The 23,407-nt window shown below is 48.8% G+C and overlaps 1 protein-coding gene across 13 annotated transcripts in view; it reads left to right on the top strand.

The window, feature by feature from the left end:
- The window catches only part of LOC120956897 (insulin-like growth factor 2 mRNA-binding protein 1), a 71,582-nt gene that overhangs the window by 31,403 nt on the left and 16,772 nt on the right, over positions 1-23,407 (top strand). For 11 of the 13 annotated variants that reach the window (XM_040378700.2, XM_040378699.2, XM_040378704.2 and 8 more), the window contains 3 exons: positions 21,581-21,751; positions 21,826-22,969; positions 23,035-23,184. In XM_040378700.2, coding sequence (XP_040234634.1) covers positions 21,581-21,751; positions 21,826-22,969; positions 23,035-23,184 — 1,465 coding nt within the window. Of the gene's footprint in view, positions 1-9,368; positions 11,776-21,282; positions 21,416-21,580; positions 21,752-21,825; positions 22,970-23,034; positions 23,185-23,407 lie in introns of those variants that run through there. The other 2 variants (XM_040378695.2, XM_049609966.1) reach the window with 2 other exon arrangements.

Here is a 23,407-nt window from a genome sequence, read left to right as displayed (position 1 = left end):
CTGCTTATTATGTTAATGACCAATTACTTCAAACGCTGCTGCTCTTATGTCTTGAGAATCTAATGCATGAAGTTCTTCATAGAACAACACAGCTCATAACACTATAAAATTCTAATTTTTAGGCTAAGGATCTAAAAAACCAGAATCTGTAAAGAAAAGAAAAACATGGAACTAAGAAACCAAAAATAAATTGCGAAAAAAAGCAAAGAAAACAAAGAGATAGAGAGAAAGGGTAGCTAGTTTCGCTATTGTAAAGAAAGGGAAACGAATTATGCTTCAAGTGTCAATCATCGCTCGTTGTGCAGGATCGCAAAGGGCCAACTTACCTATTCCCATCCCTTCCCCCCCCAGCTGAACCTGCCCTTCGAGATCTTCAGCCCAGCGTTTGACCGAACCCTCGCGCCAAAGCTCCAGGCAACAGATATCCTCGTTTCGGTGGCCCTGCTCCGCGCCGTTCCAACCCGTTCCCTCCGCACCCGCCGGCTCCACCGATGAGATCCGCTTCCGCAACGCAAAGGGGGAAAGCCAAGCCTTTTTCGGCAACCAAATTTCGGGCATCTTGCTCTCTCCTTTTCTCACTGCAACGGTTTCGGTGCTCGGGGTTTGCAAATCCTTTGCTGCCGAAAATCTGCACGGGCTGCTCTGGCAAACTGGTGCGGTGCGGTGCGGCTCGGTGGTAGCCTTGTGTATGCGCGCACAGATATCCGTTCTGCGCAAACGCACACACTTGCGCAAGCGTAAGGGAAGGAAAAAGGCAGCAAAGGGGTTTGCTGCCAGCGCGCGCAGTATAGGTTTCACAGGGGGCAGTTGTGAGAGCGCGGGCCTAGAACGATCGACCGATGGTTGAGGAGGGGTGGCAGGAAGGCACGAGGTGAAGAGGATGCGGGGCGACACGAACGTGATGGAAATTGGACAGATTCTCATCAAATTTTGGCAGTGGATCGGAACGGGCGAGTGATCTTTCTCGTGTATGTGTGTGTGCGGATTTCTTTTTTTTTTGTACCTTGGTTGTTTGATGCGCGTCTTGTCGTGTCCTGCTGTCCTTCTAGTTGTCTAGGTTCGAATAGGCTTCTTCTTTCCGGCCGTGGCTTTCCGTTGCTCTTTGGCGAACGCCTGTGAAAGGATGATCAGCTTCTTAGGATATCGCAGCTCCCTTCCTTCTCCCGGAACCGTGCCAGCGAAACGATTTCCTGTTCCTCCCGATTATCATACGGAGACACACACAGACACACATAACACCGAAACGTTGACCGGTCGGGAGACAGTTTGTTGTCCAAATTTGTTCGCTATCTGCCGTGTGGAGGGAAATATGTAAAAGAGATCAGTAGAGCCAGGCGAGAGAGAGAGAGAGCGTGCGAAGCGAGGTTCATTGTTCCGGTAGGCGGGAGAGCAGAGTTTGGTCACGCCGAACCAGGGATTAGATACAGGAAGGAACGAATTTTAATATCTCCTATTGGCAAAAAAGAGGCACGACTGGCTTCCCGGGTATGGCACGGTTGAGGCGAGATAATCTTTCCCGATTGAAAAGCGATTCAAAAAGTCAAGCCATAGGAGCCTCGCCACTCCTTGCCAAACTGTGGTGGATTGGAAAGCCATTATCCCGTGCGAATCGGTAGCTTAGGAATCGAGCAAATCGACCATGTGTGCGGCTGCGTTTTCAAACCGGGCACACAGAAAAACACACAGCATGGTACGGCTACCCAGCGGGTATTGAAACGGACATCCGGCAGTAATTGCGCCAGAAGCACGTATGAACGCACACACACACACTCACACGAGGGAAAAGGAATCGCACATAATCGATGAGGGATCGATTTTTAATCCGAACACATACAGTAGGCTGGTGCTAATGGTACCTAAAAGACCTGAAGGAAGTGAAGCGATCCTTGAGAATATTGCATGCGGAGAGGGCGCAACCGAGGGAGAACAAGGGAAGTCACGAACCGACAGCTAACACGACGCATTGGACGCATTGATCCTTTAACGACTTTGCCGAGTGGTGGTTGTATTTTTGGAAATGAGTGAAGAACGTAATGTACAATGGACGAAAGATGCTGCTCGAAAGGAAGAACCTAAAAGCCGAATAGGAATGAGCAATTTTCTGGATCTTGGTTGATAGTGATCGTTGGTCGTTACTTTCGTAGTTTGGAGACGATATATTTGTGGAATCTTTTGGAACATTTTGGAATTCATTTCAGACTGCGAGAATTCATTCATTCATCATTTAAGATTTCAGAAGATCAGACTGTGGGATATTGGAGTAGTTGTTTCGGAATTAAAAGCGTTACTCCGATATAACATCAGATATTTCAGTTAGCAGTAGTAGTCTCTTTTGTTATTCTACAGGTATTACAAAAAAGTTTGCAAGAAGATACCAAAGGCTTTCATTTGAACGTGGAAGTTGAAGAATAACTTCAACTCATTTGGAGTTGAATATCAGGGTATTAGATATCAATTATATGATACCAAACACTGGTATTTGGCATTCAATTTCTTGAAGAAGAACTTTAACTCATCCAATAGAATGCACCGCGCTTTGTTGTCGACTAATCGTTAGTCACTTCGTTCGGCAAAGTTGCTGCAATCGTGATGCTACTGCCATCTCACGACCTCCTTTAATCGTGGCTAACGAGAAGCTAATGAGATTGGAGGCTGATCTAGGCAGAAGGGAAATTCATGCATTTGCCAAAGCAGCTACATGGGTGCATTAAAGATGGGAATGGTCACACAAAGCCAGCAAAATTCTACTCCGTGTTGCGCTAAAACTACCTTCCTTAGCCCCGAACCCCTAAAATTCCTCCTTTCGTTTCGCTGCAATTTGTTGCTTTCGTCAGGTGCTGTTGCACAGCGGGAAAACACGGGGTCATCGAGCGAAATGCACTCCGGCGAAATCGGGCAAAAAGGGTGATGCACAATTAGCGGGGAAAAACAGCCCGAACCGAACCCCCTGGCAAGGCGAAGTGCTCGTTTCTTCACCCTTTGCCGTTGTCTATTGTAGTAAATTCGTGATGACCTTTCCGCAGAATCGGATTGTTACGAGAGGTTTTGATGGAGGAAAGTGTGATAAATCGCGTATTTGTTTCGCGTTTCTCTTTGCCATTTCGGATGGGAATGAAAGCAGAGCTGCTGGAGTGTGATGTGTTAGGTAATGGAGACCACTTTAACACAATACTGAACAGAACTACTGCTACTTTATGTTCTTGCGATTGTTCAAATGTTGCTAATTAATATGCACTCGTTTGCTCGTTTGCTGAGAATCGTCTACCCCGTACTTGAAAAGAAAGGTTTCATGCTTGTTTGTTGTTCCTCGTTGTTTAGGTTTATCTAATTCAACTTCCACTAATTGATCGTACCTTTTTGGTGGGCAATCTTGCTGTTTTAGTCTCCGCGCCTCACCGATGGTTCGATATGGTTCGATTGTCCGATCCCAATTAATGGAAGGTTGCTCCCTCTCGGAGCTCCGCATCTGGGCTGGTGTAGAGAAGAAGAGGAAAAAAACAAACGCCCAAGAAGAAACACACTCCGAAACTCAGAAGTGTAAAACTCATTCACCGGCAATGAATTGAGTCATTGCATAATTGTTTATTGCCCCGCACTCTGCCAACCATTTTGGTAAGTTTAATATGTGAGGGGTGGGGGGGAGGGGTGGTGTTTTATTAGTGGTTGAAACTTTTCGGTATAATTCATGAACCGTACCGTTGGCGGAGGAAAACGGGACTTTCGCCTTCCGTTCCGGGTGGTTCGCTTTATTATCGTTCGCGCCCCGAACCTGCGTGCCGCTTTTTCCCGCAGGGGGTTTTTTTATTCCTTCCAAAATGGGCAGCTAAATACTGTTTCTTAAAAAAAATGTCTGCAACTTTGTGCGTTTGCTTCATCGCAGGTTCAAATCCCGCAGCACACGTGGCTACTAAAAGATGATGTACTGTGCGATATATTGCTATGTGTGGTGGTGGTCGAGTCTTTTGCTGCGAGACTAGCCAGATGCTCCCAGCTACAAATCTAGCACACGGAGCGAAAACCTCTCTCAACAACGAAACAACAGCAAAAAAATGGTTCATTAACCTTAGGAGGCCGCGAAAACAGTTTCGGCGACTGTGAAAAACAGTTGCGTCAAAAAAGGGAAAAGCTCGATGTGAAGGAGTGTACGGAAAATCACCGTTTTCGCAGCTTTGCTTGTGTTACATTAAATGTTGATTCGATTTCCGGACAAATCGTTGATCTTTTCCAACGGTTCTACAGTCCGCTTCGGGAGGTTTTCCAATGGTTGGAGCCGTGCATGTGTATGGGATGATATATGGGCTATATTTTTTTCCTCAGAAGTTATCATACTGATTTGTTGCACTAGTAAACTAATGTGGTTTATATTATGTTGTTTTTTTTTCGTTACAGGTAAGCAATTGGGAGCTTTTTATTCATTAGCTAGTAAGCAACAAGCAACAGGAAGCTAAACTATCTTGCACACTCGCTATTAAATGTAGCATTAATACTGTAAGTAAAGATGCATAAATTGATACTAAAAATATATAAGTATTGTTGAAAATATAAAATTTCTTCTCAAAAAGCAAAAGAACGCATAAAATATGACAAAAAATAGGAAAGTAAAGAACATGAAAGAGGAATTAAGAGAATATTACTCTCATAACCAGCACGTGTTGTTGAAATGTCGATTCAAATCAATGAATAGTTGCTTTATGATAATCTTATCTTATCTGTGTCCACCTTGTGCAAAAGGATCCTCATCAAACTCTCCTCTTCTCTACTTCCTTCTTTCCTATCTCCTCCTATTCCATTTTCCATTCGCTTTATATAACTTTTGCGAGTCTTCTGCTCCTTTCATCCACTGTCCACGCTAGGTTCGGTTTCACATTCTATTCCTATGTTTCCTTCAAACCCAAAAGTGTGCTATCGTTTTCTTAATATCCTTGCGATCTGTAGTTAGCCATCGCTTTCCTTCCATTTTTTTTCTTCCCGCTCTGTGCTGGCCTTCCTGATTGCGGCCTGTTTTATTTCATTTGTACCACCTCTCACCTTGACCCGCTTCCCCCTCCTTACCCTTGCTCCACCACACTTGCTTCGTCGACGCGAACGCGCCAAAGAGGGAGCCAAAAGGGTTCCGGGGCTCATTTTTTCGATTATTATTCATACAAATGTTCTACAAGCGCGCATTGTGACGCGGGAATGATGGGATGTTAGAAAAAAGGGGGTTTTGCTTTTCTTGTGTTTTTTTTTTTTGTTATTCCTGTGTGTGTGTTATATTGCTTCCCCTGCCTAAAGTGAGAAGGAGTGAGCCAAAGGGGAGGGAATCGGTGGTTATACCATTTGTTGTTGTTGTTGTTGTTGTTGTTGTTATTGTTGTTGCCTGGTCGCTTGTCAAACGGGGCACAGGGGCAGGGAGCAAAGCGCGCAGGGCGGCATATTCTGATGTCGCTCCATTTTCCTTGTTTCATGTTAACCCATGTATGTGCCCTAGGTTGTTTTTGTACATGTGTGTATGCGTTTGTCTTTTCTTATTATTATATTATGCGCCTTGCGTTAGCCGGCCACCCTCCTCCGTTCCTCTGTTTTCTAGTTGCTTTATCCTGTTTTCTTCACTAATTCTAAGCTTTCTTCTCGCACTACCGACGTTCTGCACGTTCGTTTTCCTTTTCATGTTTGCTGCTTTACGTATCTGTTTTCCTGTGTTCTGCCTTATTCTCTCTTTTCATTCTTTTCCTTTCCCTCTCTTGCTCTTTCTCGCTCTGTGCGTTCCATTCTTCCCATGCAGCATGTTGCTTTTTCTCTTTCATTTCCTGCCGGCTTCCTGTTTGTGTTCATTTCCTTCCTTTATTTCGTTACCATGCTTGGCGTACTCTGGTGCGCTCGTCCGGCGGCAGCAGCAATCTTCCACCAATTGCACAATTGTGTTTGTGTGTGTATGTGTGTGTGTGTTGCCTTTGCTTGGCTTGGATCTCCATAATTTGGCTTCCCGAAATTGTTTTCGCCCTACATTGAACCGAGAGCTCTCGCGAGCTTCTTTCGATCTTCCCGGTGGCCGGCGTGAGCGCGCGCGCGCGCCCTACATTCCCACTGCAACGTTTCGTTTCGTTTGCGCTTTCCTGCCCATGTGCAAGATTAACGCAAAAGGAAGCGGTAGTTGCCTACCGGCGATTCCGACCAGTGTGTGCGCCCTCCTCTCGCGGTCGTGTCGTGTCTGTCCAATTGGGCCAGGGGGTTCGTGGACGAGCAATTTCTTATTAATTGCCAAAATTCGCGTGAGCCCATTGATGACGATGGGGTCCGTTGCTGCTCGAGGGGGGGTGTGGTGGAAAGGAAAGGAAGGACGCAAGCGAGCCGAAAAATGAGTGTCGGGGTTTGCGTACGAAGCAGTAAACCGGGCGCCCAAATGTGCGTGTCTGGAGCTCTTTGGCCTCGGCTGGGCAATGGGTTCAAGAGCAGGGCAGCAGATTCGCAAATGAAAACCGGCCCTTACCCAAAAAGCGACAGAGCAAGAGAGGAGAGATGAAAGCAGGGCAACCGGGCAGCATCCCTAACCCTAAGCGGGCAGTCATTTCGGAAAACGATTTATTACATTTTGCAATTTAAAGTATTTGGAGCGGGCCGGGTAATGGTGGTTGATTAGGCTAGGAAACATTCAATTTTTGGACAATTAGCGGCATTTTCACTTGGTGATTGCGTCTATTGTTGATGTGCCACATTGATGATGCTCTTCTCACATTCCATTGTGATGTCTAGTTGAACTGTTGTGGGATAAAATGTAAGTCCCGCATTACCAGTTTTCAATAAGCAACAGCTGCTACTAAACATCCTTAAATCGTAACGCCAACCGTCACTGGTTTTCTATCCTCGCATTCCGTTACACTGTTGGCAGCTAAGCCCCGGTACCAGCCGATGCATGATTATGAATGAAGTTTCGCTGCATTCCGATGCATTAGAAAGGAAGAGCAAACCAATTACAATCTCAGTGCATCAAGGCGCGCAGTGCACGATTTTTCCCCTGATTTCCCGAACTGCAGCTGCATTAAACTCTCGCGCGCATGATCCTTCAAGGCTCGGTAGCTTCTCGCTCGCTCATTTACTCATACTCGCATTCACATTGCCTCTCCCTATCGCGCTCTCTCTCTCTCTATTGGCTAGTGCACCCTATGATGCAACTGCATCGTTGCACCTGTTTCGCCGGTCGCAAAAACGCATACACGCTCGTCTATCAAAATATGTATGTCCGTCGTGGCCGGGGTGGTAGATTTTTCGGGGCGGAGCATTCGTCTGCCCATCTAGAAAGGGAAGAGTCGTGAGGTGGGACAATCGTTACGCAAGAAAAAGGGAGAGAACGAGAGAAGTGAACGAGAGCAAAAGTTCCTTCCCTGTATGTGTGTGTGTGTATTCTACCCATAATGATGGCATTTCCGAGTGCAACAGGTCTCGCCGCGTGCACGCTTGGTGCTGCAATTTGCAAATGCAATTTTCCCCGTTTTCCCCCTCCCTCGTGTTGTGCATGTGTTTGGTTTTGTGCTAGTGGGGTGAGGTGTGCATAGAGAACACCGAAAAAAAGGGGTAAATGCAACAGGCACACAGCGAGTGCGATAAGGGTTCAAAGGACACGCGCATATGCTGTGTATGTTTTGCGGGCTGTCGGACACACACCGGCGCACTCACCGAGACACAATGGGCTTTTTGGGCTGCATTTAAATTGCAACAGTTGGTCGTGGGGTCTCTGTCGAAGTCGTCGACAAATCGCCCTTCGTTTTTTTTTTTTTTGGCAAGGACCCGTCTGGATGTGTCCCCCTCCCACTCGCGTCCACTCTCTGTCGCCCGATCGTTATCGCGACCGCCGCTAAGGAACATTCTCACTTTCTCACTTTCCCTCTCTGTCTGTCTGAATTTCCGCATTATAACGATGCCGTGGGTAGATTGCACACAACAAAAGGGATGGTCTTCATTTTGATATCTATTTTGTACTGTTTCATCCGGAAGTTCCGTCCTTTTTGCGCGTGTGAAAGGTAACCGATGCAAATAACCTGTGGTGTGCGTTATCAATTGACAATAAACGGGAGGTTAGGATGCATAGATATCAAAGTTGAATTTTAGTATCGATTTGACGAGTGAAATTAAGTAAAGATTAGTAAGTAATTGAATGTCTAACACCAGAACAAAACAATCAGAACGTATGACTAACTCAAGAGGCATAAGTATGACATTTGTATGACATTTGACACTTACTACGTTTATGCGTTTTTGCTAGGTTGTTTATACTATAACCGTTCAAACAGACATAGAGCGACAACGTCTCGCGCGACAAAAAGTAGCTCAAAATTTCACTCCGCGTAGATTAAAGTAGCTCATGTATGTATCAACCTAAAAAATGAGTTTAAATGTGTTTAAATTTATTTGTTTGAATTTTGAATAAGTCTGGCTCATAAACAAACTGGATAATTCAATAGTATCGGACCAAGCACGAATGTCGCGCGAGACAATTAGCTCTGCTTGCAAAATTGAGCTACTTTTTGTCGCGCAACAGCTCTGTCTCTCTACAATGACAACTCTCTTTCACCATCTTGGAGCATTCCATAGTCCTGCAAGGAGTCTATTGGCACCGATGTACTAAGATGTCTAGTTAATTGCTATGAGTTTAAACTGAGACCTCTTATGATTTGCTAGAGGTGTGATTTACTGTAAAAATATCCATCTCATTTCCCTGTGGATAAAACTCCAGTGATTTATTGAATGCTCTTCGGGTCTGCAGACAAGGTGAACAAGCCGAAGTCCGACCACTTGGCGTCCCACAACGATGAAGCTTTTGAACGTTAACAACTCAACCCTCCCCCCCACCAGACACTCCAAACATCGGCGAAAAAGCTTCCCCTTTCCTCTCTCATCAACCACCCCTGGTGGGATCCTTGGCCGCGTAAGCGCCTGTTTTGTTTTGCGCACAGATCACGCGGCATCCTCGTGGGTTGCCACGAGAGATGGCTCACCGTGCCGCAGCTTCGTACCGCACAAAGCATCATCGCTGTTCGCCATCGCAATCCCGCCGATGTGCACAAAAAAAAAAACGCGAATTTGCAGCCGTGTTTTTGTATTGCTGTTGCTGTTTGTCTACTACTACTACACTACCGACACAAACAAGAGATGAAATCGCGCTTGGAAGCTTTGTAGCGTAGCGTACCTCCGGAACCGGTTTCCACGCGTTGCAGCACCCCCTTTAAATTTCGCCATCGTGCGCCCTCACAGTGGTGGGGGTGAACTGCACAATCATCGCTTTAACTTTGCATCGCCGCTCTCTCCCGCTCCGCTGCAGTTTGATGCGCTTTAGGCGTGTTTGCGCGAGCGCGCGCACGGGCGCTCATTTGTTGGTGTGTGCGTCCACGCTTTGCCGGCAACAACGACGTGGGAAGCCTTTTTCGGACGGGAATTATTATTATTTGCATCGCAGCTTCGCTGACGGCTGCACGCGTATTGCGCAGAAGAGTGATTTGTTCGCAATTTTCTCCCGTGTTTGTGCCACAGTGTGTGTGTGTGTTCCTAACGACGACATATTTCGAAAAGAGTTTGATAATATGATCCTGCAAAACGTAAATAAAACATTCGTAAGAGGCAACTGCCGGTTGCAGTGTTGTGAATCGATATTACTTTGCCCACCACGGTCCTGCTGTGACCATCGTCGCCGCGTCAGCACTTTTCCCAGCACTGCTAGCTCCTCCCTGGCATAGTGTTTAATCTCCCGGCCATGTGATTGCAACGGTCAGCAACTTCCTAAGCCGATGGTAGCGGTGTTTTATTAAAGTTTTCAACTAAATTAGCCGCTCGAAACGTGAAGCCCCTCTAGAGTGGGTGCGAGTGTGTGTGTGTGTGTGTGAGTGAACGCGTACGCCACCAATACACGACGATAGTGCATTATGCGACGATTTATCACATCGCGTAGTGTGTGGCAAGTGCTGGCCGGATACATCAGCGAGCACAGCCCGAGCGATCGTTGAGCGGATTTTTGCTTACCAAGCCAATTAAAGCGCACCCTGCCGCTGCCGCAACCGTACGCCATTAGCGGACCCGACATTCCCGCGCCCAACTGTCAACTCGGCGCTCTGTGTGGCGTTATCGCGCGCTCACTAGTGTTGGTCTATCGTTGCGAAAGTGTGTACGCTTGGTTCGTTGCTCCCTAAGTGTACACACACACAGGCGCGCTCGCACGACTGGGTTGGGATTTGGATTTAGTTACGGGTGCAGCGGGCACACACGGAGCACTAATAAAATTCAAACGACTGGTGCGGTCAGGCCCCGACCATCTCGGTTCGTTCCGTTCGGGCCGTCCACAGCACGTGTATTGGTGTCGCCTTGCGCTACATTCTGCCGTATCATCGTCTCCAACCGGTTGCTGCAGCGCGCGCCATCACCGCACACAGGGGCCGCCACCAGCAGCAGTGAGTCTCGTGTGTTCGCGCGAACCGGTATAGTACACGTTGCGTGCCCGGTGACAGATACATTACTGCGTGCGTGTGTTCAGGTTGCTTGCGTGTAACCAATCGAAGAACGTTGTGAAATCAAAGTTCTTTTTCTCTCGGGCTTTAATCTAATGCGAGTGCGAACAAGAAGAGTGCCATTGCTCATCGCTCAGTTCACCTGTTCCTCGGTGCTCCGAAGTATGACAGCTGTCAACTAAGTGACACCATATGGAAGATCAACTGGTTTGTTGTGTTGTATGTAGAGTGCATCGCTACCAATTTACAATTACTAAGCGTTGAACTAAGCGAAAATGGAACCAGTCGCATACAGTTGAATCCATAATCACCGTTGGTGTCGTCCGCGCACGTAACACACGCCCCTCCCTCCGCACAGGCACTGATAAAACCCGCTCTAATGCACAATCGAAACCTTGCCTAGTGTGAACTACCAGTGAGTGTGTAAGTGTGTGTGTGTCTTCCTGCGATGGCCTCCGCCTGTTCGGTGACGTGTTTTTATTATTGAAGACACCCCTGGGCCATGCCGGCGCCTTAATGTAAACGGCAGCAGCAGTGACCTGGTTATTTTTTTGCATCCATCCACTCCAGACGTTCACGAAGCGTTGTTTGTTGCTTCTGCTACAACATTGTTGCCCACTGTCCTTCGGAAACCAATCGCCGGTACCGTTTCTATCTCTGTTGTGGCTCCAACCCCACTTACACTGTACCGCCCTACAGACACACTCACACACACATATATTCAGTGCGATAAGAGGTTGTGGCTGCACGTAACAGATACTTGTGGAGTGTTGAGCTTTGCCTTTTGCACTTGTCTCGACTGCTACAAACCACAAAAGCAGATACCGGAATTCGGAACCTTTACGGAAAGTTTTCATCCAAGGTTTGATGCACGTGTGTGCTGTTTGGTGCCGTTTCATTGTGCTAAAGCGAGTGACAAATAAACTGTCCGACCCCTATCCACGGTCACGTGTGTTTCCAATCAGATCGACTGTCGACAGCATTGGTCGGTGGGTAATATGGCCCAGCATCAGTATCAGCAACAGCAACAGCAGCAAACACAGCAGTACCAGTACCAACCGATATCGCAGTTCCACAGCCCCGGGGTAGACTATGGTCATTCGTTAGTGGCGACCGGTGCAACAGCCTACTGGTATCCCGGCGCAGGCCAATATCCCGACACGCATCAGGCGCAGAACGCTAGCAGTAGTTTCGCTAGTGGCAGCGGTAGAACGCGCACCAGTCGCCCTTATAGTAGAGATGGTCAGAATGAACAGTTCACCTCACGTAACGCTTTTGTAACTTCGCCCAATCGTGTGTCTAGGTATGTCCAGAGGGTCGTTAGGTGCTAGTAAGAGCTAATGCATCATGCAAGATGGCAGAGGATGTTATATAGGTTTAAGAATATTGAAGCAACAGATGCAATCCAATCATATTTCTAATTCATCTTTTACCGTTTCTTCTACTTTCAGGTAAGCAATGAACAATTCTGGAAGCGAATGGACACGTCTAAAATAGGCCTACGCCATTCAGATAGGCCCGAACGAACACCCCACAATAGTGGATGGTTTTGTATTGAGCAACAGCTCCACCGTTCCCAATACCGAACGGGCGGGTGGCTGTTTGATCAGCTGTGAAGTAACCGGCGGCACACCATCCGCGAACGTTCTTTATAGATTAGAAGAAGAAACAGCTCTCGGCAGCTGCTGCTGCTGCTGCTGCACCCCACTTTCGCTATGAAGGGGTAGTTTTATTATGTGCCTTTAGGGGTGTCGCCGTTATCGTCTTTGCGAATTTGTAGCATTGCAAACAAAAACTGCGCTGCTAGTCGTCAGAAGCACGATGGCGCCAAAACGGTGGCGCCTTTGCGCAGATAGGCAGCAAAGGAGCGGAAGGATAGACGTATGACGCTCGCTGCTAATACAGTTGGCGTGGTCAACGTCGCTTTGCGCGCGATTAGCGGTGAAGTGTGTGCTCAGGAAATAGTTCAAAAATTTTCGGTACTTTACTGAGTGCTTATCAAAGCGACCCAGGTAATCTCGGTCGCTGCTACAGCTTTTTTGGGGCAGCCATCGTCTAGACGATGATGGGGTAGTGTACTGCGTCTAGTCGATTCGTTGTTTTGCAACATTAGGCGCTGTTCCGATTTGATAGAGTACACTCTAAGATTGTTGTTCGCTTGAATGAATTGCAAATGCTGGTAAAGCATATTCAGCATTGTAAACAACAACAATCAAAATGATAAGTATTCGTTGCTGGTCACTACAGCTTCTGAGAGTAGATGCATAACGCTGCAACGTGTTCACTTACAAAAAAAGATGAACGTTACAAAGACACATGAAGAGCGGCAGGCGGTATTTGCTTAGGCCTGATCCCATTCCCTTGCCTCGTGTACTTTCGTCAGCCGGGCGTCGGTGCAAGATGTTTTTCAATGATGGCAGTTCATATCAGCCAGCTAGTGACGCGGGAAGCAGCAGCAGCAGCTACCTTGTTGTCGGGTTCACCAATGGCCACGACAAACAGAAGGGAAAGAAAGAGAGACGCACGAGCATCGACGTACTTAAGTGATCGCGACTGGGGCGAAATCTTGCGGTGCGGGTTTCGCTTGGAAAGTGTGGAAAAGTAAACATTTGTTATCAATAATGTAACAATTTCTACAATTTCCGGGGTAGTCGTTGTCGCGGTTCCGCACACAAACACACACATATGTGTAAGATGCGAGGGCAACATCTGCGTGCGCGTGTAAGAGCTGGCCATAGCGAAGCGCCGCGACTCGACGAAGATGCCGAGGAGGACGCCAGAAAGAATCGCTGCGCAAGCGAGATCGAATGCTATATAGAAGCACCAGAAACACAGCGACAGCGATGTGAGGAGAGTGGGCAAGCGGAGCAACACGGGCATCCATCAGTGGAGGATCGTCTGAAAGATTATGGTTTCATTCATAAAAATATGCAACGGCTGAATTGAGTTAACGGCATTGGGAACATGGTAGAGGCCGTATGTTTAGGCGTCGGTTCCGGCAATGAATGAACGTGTCGGTGAAAGGCGGTAGAGAGTAGCAAGTGAGGGTGTGTACAAGATTTTTTAGCTCAATTTTTTCACGTGCCCTTGGCGTAACAGTGCGCTTACGCTGGGGTGCTGGGTAGTGGAAGTACCCTCGGCATCCATTGCTATTTCCTGTATTGCTTCGCAGTGTGTCGTCTCAGACAAGAAGTCAAAATCCCAAAAATACACGCTCTGGCTGTCGTCCAACATATACGTGTCTGTGTATTTGTGTGCTCTGTTGCATCTCAAACGAACCGCACTCTTGTCCCCGCAAACCTCCTTCCCTGCCCAATGCATGCGATGCATGACGCTCAACATTATGACAGCAAATCATTGGGCGGGCCAAGAGGAAGCGTCCGTACGTCGGCGGCGGCTTGCGTCAGAGATTATTAAGAGGCATTAATTCCGCCGTTCGGAGTCCGCTCGCGGTTTTCTGACGCTGGCACGGCCAGGACTTTGGCTGTGCGCCGTCCGATTCTTCCACTGCAGCAGCAGCAGCAGCAGCAGATCGTGCGATCGTTTTGACAAGAGCGAAAAACGTTTCAAATGAGGGTCTGGCTTTTATGTGCTCGTTTAAGGAGCTCCAACGCCACAGCCATACAATTCTAACGAGCTTCGTCACTGACTACCGAAGCAGGCGCAGCAGATCGACTGAGCCTGTCGAAGTGCTCTCGGTATGAGAGGGGATTGGGGGGGGGGGGGGGTCTCGCAGGAAACCGAAGAACCTGCTACTTTAACGCTCGCCGAACACACTTAACACGCAGACAACATCGTCGTGGTGAGATTGTTTATTGCATTCTGAACCCGCCGAACTGCATTCCAATGAGTACAACTTGTTTTTTTGTGTGTGTGTTTTTGTTTTTGGGCATGCCAGTTTTTGGCGCGAGTAAAAAGTGTGGATACAAAAACAAGAGCGGACGAAAGAAAGGGAACGAACACACGAGCGCACGCATCTCATGGGAACGCCTCGAGGCGACTCCGTATCGGGCTGGAAACGATTTATTTCAATTTTTGTTATGTTTGGGGCGGCTTCTTCGGGCGTCTCGTCTCTGCGGTAAGGATATCGGGCTGCATTATGATACGTTTGCAAAGAATGAAGTTTACGGAGTGATGGGGGTGAAATATGTAGAAAAAAGAAACAATCACTGTTTGTACCTTAGTGCGTTATCGTTCAAATAGACAGTTGTGCGATTCTCGATCATCGTCGACATCGATCTTCTAGTCCGTTGGGTCGCATATTTTGTCACTTGGGAATCCAGTAAGCCCAAATGTCAGATCTATTTGAAGGCTTAGATGACATCAAAATCATAAAACCGTTGACTACCCATTAGACCCGGATGGGCTCATTAACCGCTAAATATTGCCTGGCTGATTCACTGCATACAATCTCTCGCTATCGCAATCCACAAATGATGTATTGCAAAAGCAGTCACCGTTCGTCACCTCCAGTCACTCACTCCTTCGTGACCACACACGCACGCCCGTGACTGCACATTGCTCGGTGCACTTTGTTGCAGCCCAATCGCGGGAAGGCATGGTGCAAGGGAGGAGGACCTGGTGAGCGAGAAAAAAGAACCAGTTATCCAGCGCACAACAATGCGCCTCGTATGTTGCGACAATGTTTGCCTGCGAGCACGCTTGTTGACTGTTTTCGTTGTTAAATTTTAACCCGCTCTTCTGTCCGGTGTTGTTAAACTGAACTTAAAAATAAACGCAGACGGATGTGTGTTTACGTTGACAAATCGGCGAGCTGTGCGGGCGCAAAAGGCAGGAAATGAGGTCACCGATGTATGTGAGGGAAGAGCCGGGGGTGGCCTATACGATCGACAAATGCATCGATACATCGCTGGAAAGAAGATGTGCCATGACCGGCTTGCGCTGTTCAGCAGCAGTGTGACCTCAAGCCGTACAAATGCAGCTTTTTTTTCGCTGTTGTTGTTTTGGTTTCGCTTCACCGATTCATTCACCGATCGGGTGTCGAAGCGGGTGGGGGTGCGTGTGTGTTATGCTAATAGAAAGCGCGATGCACCCAGGAAATGCAGTTGTGCACGGGCGACAATGTGCAGCGCATGATCGCAATCGCGCATTCGCAGGAAACGTGCGGAACGTTGATGACAACATTGTATGCATTGAGTGCGGGTGGTGGGTGATCGGATTGGGGTGGATGGTGTGGGTGTAAGTGCTTTGTTATTTTACAACCCAGCGGAAATGCAATGATGAAAATAAATACAAAGATCATTGCATTGTTCGGTAGCGCTTTGCTGAAGATAATTCCTGAAGAACATCTTGCAGGAACAGTGGTTTGCATTAGTTCAAAGTTTTAAACTATTTCAATGTATTTGAGGACTATAAATGAAACCCATGTTGGCGATCAAGAATCAAAAAGTCCGCTATTTAGACACTAAAACATCGATAATTATCGACCAAAATCGATTAATTTTTGATGGGGGAATTGAACCATGTCTTACCTTGTAGAGCCCAGCGCCACTATTCATTAGACCATGGAGACCACATGACTGAATGGTGCTTATTAGGCCTATATAAGCCTCAGGTCTTCCATATCAGAACGGTTGCTTATCTGTGCCATACAGTAGCGTCTCTCAATTACACCACCGAACCGAAATGCACAGGGATATGGCGTGTAGACTCAGCAAAGAATCCTACTTTCTACTTATCGCCAAACGTCTCAACCGTGCACGGGACAGGAATGTTGGTTGTTTCGAATTGGAAATGAGCAAAAAGCGCCAGACACTCGAGACACAATCGCGTCTCCTACCAGCGAGACACCTCCTCGTCCAAGGCTTCACTTTCCACGCCCGATCGCGGTGACATCGTTTGCGGGCGTCGATGTTTGCGCATTCCACTCCAGCGTATGTCAACTTCGTGGAGAATGGGAGCCTGCGGGGCGAGCGGAGGAGGGCGGAGGACAACGTCTGACGACCTACCCGCGGCATTCCAGGCAACTGTGCCGCGTGGTATAGGTTTGGTCTTCTCCCCTTTCATGCCATCCTTCGTTGGGGAACGACGCTTGTGTGCTGTGCGCACTGCGCATGTACAAAATCCTTCCATCCGCAAGATCGTCTGCAAGATCGAGCGGAGCAGTTTAGCAGTAGCAGAAGAATGGTGGTTCAGCGAGCCGTCACGCATCTTGCGATAATGCGCCACTGTCTTAAGTGCACCCTCGGGTGCAATTCCAGTGCAAACACGTACATGACGGACGTATCAAACGCACGGTCCTTATTTTAGACCGTTGGGGCCTCAAAACATGCGTCTTTTTACGTGTGTCGCTACTCCAAACTTCCCTGCTCATCGACGATACCACGTCTCCTGAGGTAATTTCCCAAGTGTCAAGTCAGCGAGAGCTAATGTGTGTGTGTGTGGATTATGTCTGTCTTCCCGAGACCCCGGCTCCGACTCGAAAGGGCGTGATGGGGACAGAGTTCCCACAGCTCAGTATCCCTGTCAGGGCCAAAATAAAGCAAAACTTTCTTTCCCGAACTGGTCTTGCTTTCTTCGGCAGAAACAGGGAACTTTATCAGGCGATTTATCGCCTTCCTTCTCAGTCGCATGCTCCGGTGCCTGTCTGGATCAGGTTTTTGCGCAACGCGAGGAAGGAGAACATACTACGCGCTGCCGGGAAGGTTTGTTCGTTGCCGCCGGGCTTTGCGATGTAACGGTTTCCTGCATACTTTCATCCATTCGGAGATCGGTGTTTTGGTGGAATTGCAAACTTTGCTTCGCCGTAGATGGGTTCGAAGTGATGTTCGCTGATTGTTGGCTGATCCTCCATACTGTCCCAGTAGAGGTGTGTATGAATGGTAATGTGATGCATGCGATATTTGTGTATGTGTGTACCAAGTGTACAGTGTGTGGAATAGGCGTTGGATGTAGAACTTTCGAGTGAACACTATGCGGCGTACTAATCGCTGACACGTGACCGGCGTGAACACGGCAAAGCACGAATGTGTTGCGCAAATTTAGAGAAGGCGGAAGTCCGTCCCCGTCCATCGATCTCGGTGACGAAACCGATAAAGTGTGTACGGATGTGTAACGGCTAAAAACGCTTTGCTCACGTTTGTTAGGGTTAATATAATGGGGTGTTTGGTTTGGTGTTCGGTCCGACTGCGGCTGTGAAGATGCAAGGTATTAATCATAGCTCCACACATTTCCTGCAGGTTTGGGATTAATGGTCGCGATGAAAACATCTGGTGACTGATGTTGAATTCCAAGTTCTTCTCTAGAACGCCGAATACTACCTACCCGATGCCGATGGTTCTGACGCATCGGATATGCCATCGCATGTGTGAGGAATGGAAAACGGTGACTAATATTGGCAACGCATTGGTTGTTGGAATTCGTGCAGGAATGCAGCAATGGAGCAATGTTCTTGCGCTGGTGTTTGCTTATTTATGCAATTATTGCGCGTACTGACGTTACGCTTCCGGTTCGAGCGTTGGAATGCTCGCCGGTCTTGTGCTGTGTGCATAGAGCTGCCTGGAGGATGTACTTAGCGCAAGAATCGAACGAGCACTTTAACTTTGCTGTGAGTACTCAACCGTGTGCACGGCACCTCCAATTAGGGAGCAAAGAAAGTTCATTAGGTGCTGTCGTCAATAGGAAGATGCGAGAGAATGCGAATGTGAACGGTAAATAAATGAAAAGTAAACGCTCGACGGTAACAAGGCTAAGGGTGTGTGTTCTGGGTAGAAAATGTACAACACTCCAAGATACACAACCTCGCGCAACATACGCTTTTAGTCGTGATCTGCACGATCCACACACACGCGCGGGGCGCTGCATTGACGATCGGAGTCTGGCTCTTGGAATTCGGTAGATCCGTGGACGGGCCCGAAGAAACGTTGGAGGACATGTTGCGTCTCCTTCAAGTCACGTTTGCGGAATTTTCCTTCTCCCAGGCCAGAAAGGAACCAGCTCCAAAGACCAACGAGTGCCAACGAGTGAGAGGATATCGTCTCCCACACGCCCTGAGATCTGACCTGACCGCGGGAGCTGATCGTGCGAGACGACTCCCGGTGTGGAAACGTTTCGACCGAAATGCGGCGTCCTCTCGTCGCAGAGAGATCCAAAGAAGTCATTATGCAAGATCGGAATCTTACGACACAGGGCCCAAAGGCAATGGTGGTGTGACCGTTGGAAGCGTCGGTTGCGTCTCGGCCATAGCCAGCAGAAGATGAACCGACGCGAAGAGTCGGTAGGGAAAGTGGGGTGAAATGACATCAACAGCCGCCGCACAAACAAGAAGCAATGCAGGCTCGCTTCCACCCCACGCCGCATCGCAGTCTTAGTAGTCTTGGCAATGAAGGGAGCGAGATGAAAGAAAAAAACCACAGCAGACGGGCTGAAGGGGTGAGGCGTTGAGATGGGCTAAGAAAGGGTGCAAGAATGGTGAGGGAAAAGGGAGAGAATGACGGAGAAAGTAGGCCGAATAGGGGGGAGAAAAAGGAAAGCGAGAGAAAGAGAGTGAGAGAATGTATATGTGTGGAAAGCATAAACGACGATGTAGAACTATGCGATGGTTCGGTCGGTCTTTGCGCTAACGTTTGTCGCTGGGGCGATGGGAAACGCCACCCAGGGGCCCACAGTTCATTCACTTTCGGGTTTCTTTTCTGTCTTCGTTTGTTTATTTTTGTAACAACCTTTTTCCACGCGGCAAGAATCGTGTGCAAGCGGCGGGAAGGCGGTTCGGTCTTGCGCCCTCTAGCGCAGATTTTCCCCAACTAGCGGCTTCTGCCGCTCGATCAGTTGCCTGTCTCGATATTTTTTCATGCTTGTTTTATGTTGTGATTTTTTGTTGTTGTGGAAGTTGAAGTAGCGGTTTGATGTGCAATTTTCGTTGCCGTTTTTTGATCACACACAAGTTTCATAGATTGGGAAGATGTTGGAGCTATCCCGTTGGTAGGCAATGCCTACATAAAGAACAGCGGGCAAGACGATTATCGTTCCATTAATCCTATCGGACGTCAAACACTGCTGCCAATTGCAATCTATGACCATCCTAGGTGGATCAACACACCAAGAAATAGGTCCCAAGAGGGAAAAGGAATACCTGAACAGTTGGAATTTATTGGAGGTGTTTTTGGAGTCCGGCATTCGGCCGATGATGATTACCCACCGGAGTAGGGTCTTTCAATCAAAGACCCTCATCTGCGAGATAAAACGTGCTCCTGTCGGTGCCTCTCGATACAGATATTCTTACCTATCCAACTCCAGCATAGATCTGGCAACGGTGGGAAGCACACTATACGCTGGAGTAAAAACCCGTTTCATTAGCCGATAAAATCGAACCGCACGCTATTCATAACCCGTTATGCGTTCAGCCCAATGGAATGCTGAGATGAACCTTTCCGAACCGGCTCGCTGGTGGCGAGGGACGAGGTGGCGCTGTTGACTCAGCTACCCAGACCCATCGCGAAGATCGATGCTCCAAGACCTCACAAGTCTAGACCCCCCGACAAACGAAGCAACAAACGAGCAACTTCGTCGTGCTCTCGATCTTCTTGTCCACTTTTTTGTCCAAGCAGCGAGATATTTCCATCGTATACTACCACTTCTTCGCTGCCGCTGGGTTCCTCTGACCGCGCGTGAAACCTTATCGGGAGAGAGACGGCCCTAAACTGCCCACTTGCGCCTATGCTGCGCCCTGGGAGATGAATGAAACGAAAACAGTTAGGTCCCTATCATGAATGGACGCGCACGACTCCTCGCTGTTGCGCCGTTGCGAAATCTTTGCGCGTCAGCAACATCTCGAGATGACGAGGACGGGATGGTACCACACATGTTAATCGGAGCTCGGGGCCGCAGGGGATTTCAAGCGTCAATTCATAAAGCACCGCCAACTCTAGCACACTCTCTGGGCCCCCCCACTTTATTTCCCCTTCGCTTCTTTACCATTGTGCGAATGTGTCATTTTCTCATCTCTCTTTCTCTCAGTTTTTTTTATTATTTGCACAAATATGTCTACCATCCCGCGCCAGTCCCCCACATACGTTTGCCACAGAGCGCACTCCATCCGTCCGCATTAGTGGTGGGTCTTACGATTTATTTCAGGTCAGGAAATGCCGGAGTCAGGTGCAAGTTTGTCGGAATCGATTCTAAACCGACGGTGCAGCGGGTGAGCTAGGTCGGAGTCGGAATCAAATCCAACCCGTGGGTCCAATTTTCCAGATATTGAACCTACTTTGACCCGCTGCACCAATGGGTCGGAATTGCTTATGCTTTCATGCACCTACCGAGATCATTGCAGCTACTGAACCTACTTGTCCCTGTTGGGCCTTCGACCCGAACGACTCCGGGTCTGGTAGGTTCGAGTAGACCCGGCCATCACTAGTTCGCATATGCCTTGTTGCGTGTGCCTTTCTCCCGGCATCTCCTATCTGTCGGTGGGTTGAATGTGGCTGGAACAGACCCCACAATCGGCATGGATGGTCGCCGATCTTCAACTACCACTCGAAACGGATGTGCCCAGCCTCCTTGGCAGGAGGGAATGCGCAAACGATCTTTCTCTCTACTGATGGTGAAAGAGTAGCGCAAAAAGTACGAGCTATAACGTTTTGCACACACATCGAGACTCATTCCCTTGGGCGGTGTAATGTTGCTCGCGACCTCCCCTAACGTTTCCTTTCGCACGGCAAACGCTCACATATAGCGAGGCAGAGAGAGAGAGAGAATGAGAGATGGAGAGAGGGAACGCTCAAGCTCGCCCTACGCCATCCGGCTCTGGATCGCGATCGGCCATTCTTGCTGTGAGTGTGGGCCACTTAATACTACAATTCGTGTTGCACATTCATCGTTCGTTAGTGACCGTGCGTTGTTTGTGTGGTCGTCGTGTGTATTGAGAGTTTGCTTCCGGTTTTGATGGCCGGAAGCTCGACGATTTTTTTTCTCCAAAGTTTGCCGCGGTAAAGATCTCCATACCGGGAGTAGAGGCCCCAGTGTCGGAGCTGGGAGTCGGATGAGCAGTCTGCCGAGCGCAGTGCCTTTCCGTTGGTGTTGGTGACTGTGCGTCCTATTGATCGTGTTGCGTTATTTTGACGTGTTATTTCCGTGTCTATTTCCTCTTGCAGTACAACGGCCAAAATCGTCATCAGTGGTATACCGCAGCACGCCAAGTTCGACGATATCGAACCGTTGCTGAAGCCGTACGGTAAGGTGGAGCACTGCGAGGCAGGCACCAGCAAAGATCCCAACACGCAGACCGTCCATATTACCTTCGAGAACCACGACCAGGCACAAAGGTAAATCCCCGGGACACTTAGTCTGTTACTTTGAGTTTGTCTAACGTTTTTTTGTTCGGCCATTTTGTTTGCAGGGCGGTAGCTGGACTGAACGGTGTGGACTTTGACGGTTCGAAGCTGCTGGTGGAGCTATCCGATTCGAACAAACAGGCGCGTCGGGCGCAGCGCAACCGATCGCAGTACGGCGCAGGGATGCCGGGCGGTGGTGGCCCCGGTCGTCAGACCGACTTCCCGCTGCGCGTGCTGGTGCAGAGCGAGATGGTCGGTGCGATCATCGGCCGGCAGGGTAGCACGATCCGGCACATTACTCAGCAGAGCCGGGCGCGCGTTGACGTGCACCGGAAGGATAATGTCGGGTCGGTCGAGAAGGCGATCACGATCTACGGCAACCCGGAGAACTGCACAATGGCGTGCAAGAAGATCCTGGAGGTGATGCAGCAGGAAGCGAACAGCACGAACAAGGGCGAGATATGTCTGAAGATCCTGGCGCACAACAACCTCATCGGGCGCATCATCGGCAAGAGCGGGAACACGATCAAGCGGATAATGCAGGACACGGACACGAAGATCACGGTCAGCTCGATCAACGACATTAGCAGCTTCAACTTGGAGCGCATCATCACGGTGAAGGGATCGATCGAGAATATGTCCAAGGGTGAGAGCCAGATCAGTGCCAAGCTGCGCCAGAGTTACGAGAACGATCTGCAGGCGCTCGCACCGCAGACCATCATGTTCCCGGGCCTGCACCCGATGGCGATGATGTCGACTGCCGGCAACGGTATGGGCTTCACCGGCCGTACCGCTGGTGCGACGGCCAGTGCCAGTGGCAGTGGTGCCACCGGCATGTATCCGGGCTCGAACTTCCCGATGTACCAGCCGCCGGCCGGTGGCCCAGCTGGGGTACCTCCCGGCTCAAGCGAAGTACAGGAGACGACTTACCTTTACATCCCGAACAATGCGGTCGGTGCGATCATCGGCACCAAGGGGCTGCACATCCGGAACATTATCCGGTTTTCGGGCGCGTCCGTGAAGATTGCGCCGCTCGAGGCGGACAAGCCACAGGAGCAGCAGACCGAGCGTAAAGTTACCATTATCGGCACCCCGGAGGCCCAGTGGAAGGCGCAATACCTGATCTTCGAGAAGATGCGCGAGGAGGGCTTCGTGTCCGGTACGGACGATGTCAGACTGACGGTCGAGATCTTCGTTCCGAGTGCACAGGTAAGAGAAGATGGGAGCAGCAGGCCCTTTGGAAGGTTCTAAATATTCGTCTTTCATTGCTGCAGGTGGGAAGAATCATTGGCAAAGGTGGCCAGAACGTGCGGGAACTGCAGCGCGTCACTGGTAGCATAATTAAGCTGCCCGAACACACGGCCAGTGCGCCTGTGGACGAGGAAACAACGGTCCACATCATTGGTCCCTTCTTCAGTGTACAGGTAAGTTAGCAGTTAGATCAATAGAACCTACCAAGAACCTCTCGCCAACTATTTTGGGATAATTAATCGATTGAGAAGATTCATTCACGCGAAGCAAGAAACTACGGAGTCATTCGAAACTATGAGTTGTTCACAATCATCGAATCTTGAATCTTAAATTTGAATAGTGTATCTGAATCATGAATCAAAATCTTGAATCGTAAAAAAATCTTAATTCTTGAAA

Source organism: Anopheles coluzzii, chromosome 3 (genome assembly GCF_943734685.1).
Source record: "Anopheles coluzzii chromosome 3, AcolN3, whole genome shotgun sequence".
NCBI lineage: Eukaryota > Metazoa > Arthropoda > Insecta > Diptera > Culicidae > Anopheles > Anopheles coluzzii.
The sequence above is the reverse complement of the archived record's forward strand: the minus strand, read 5'-3'. Positions and strand labels throughout refer to the sequence as shown.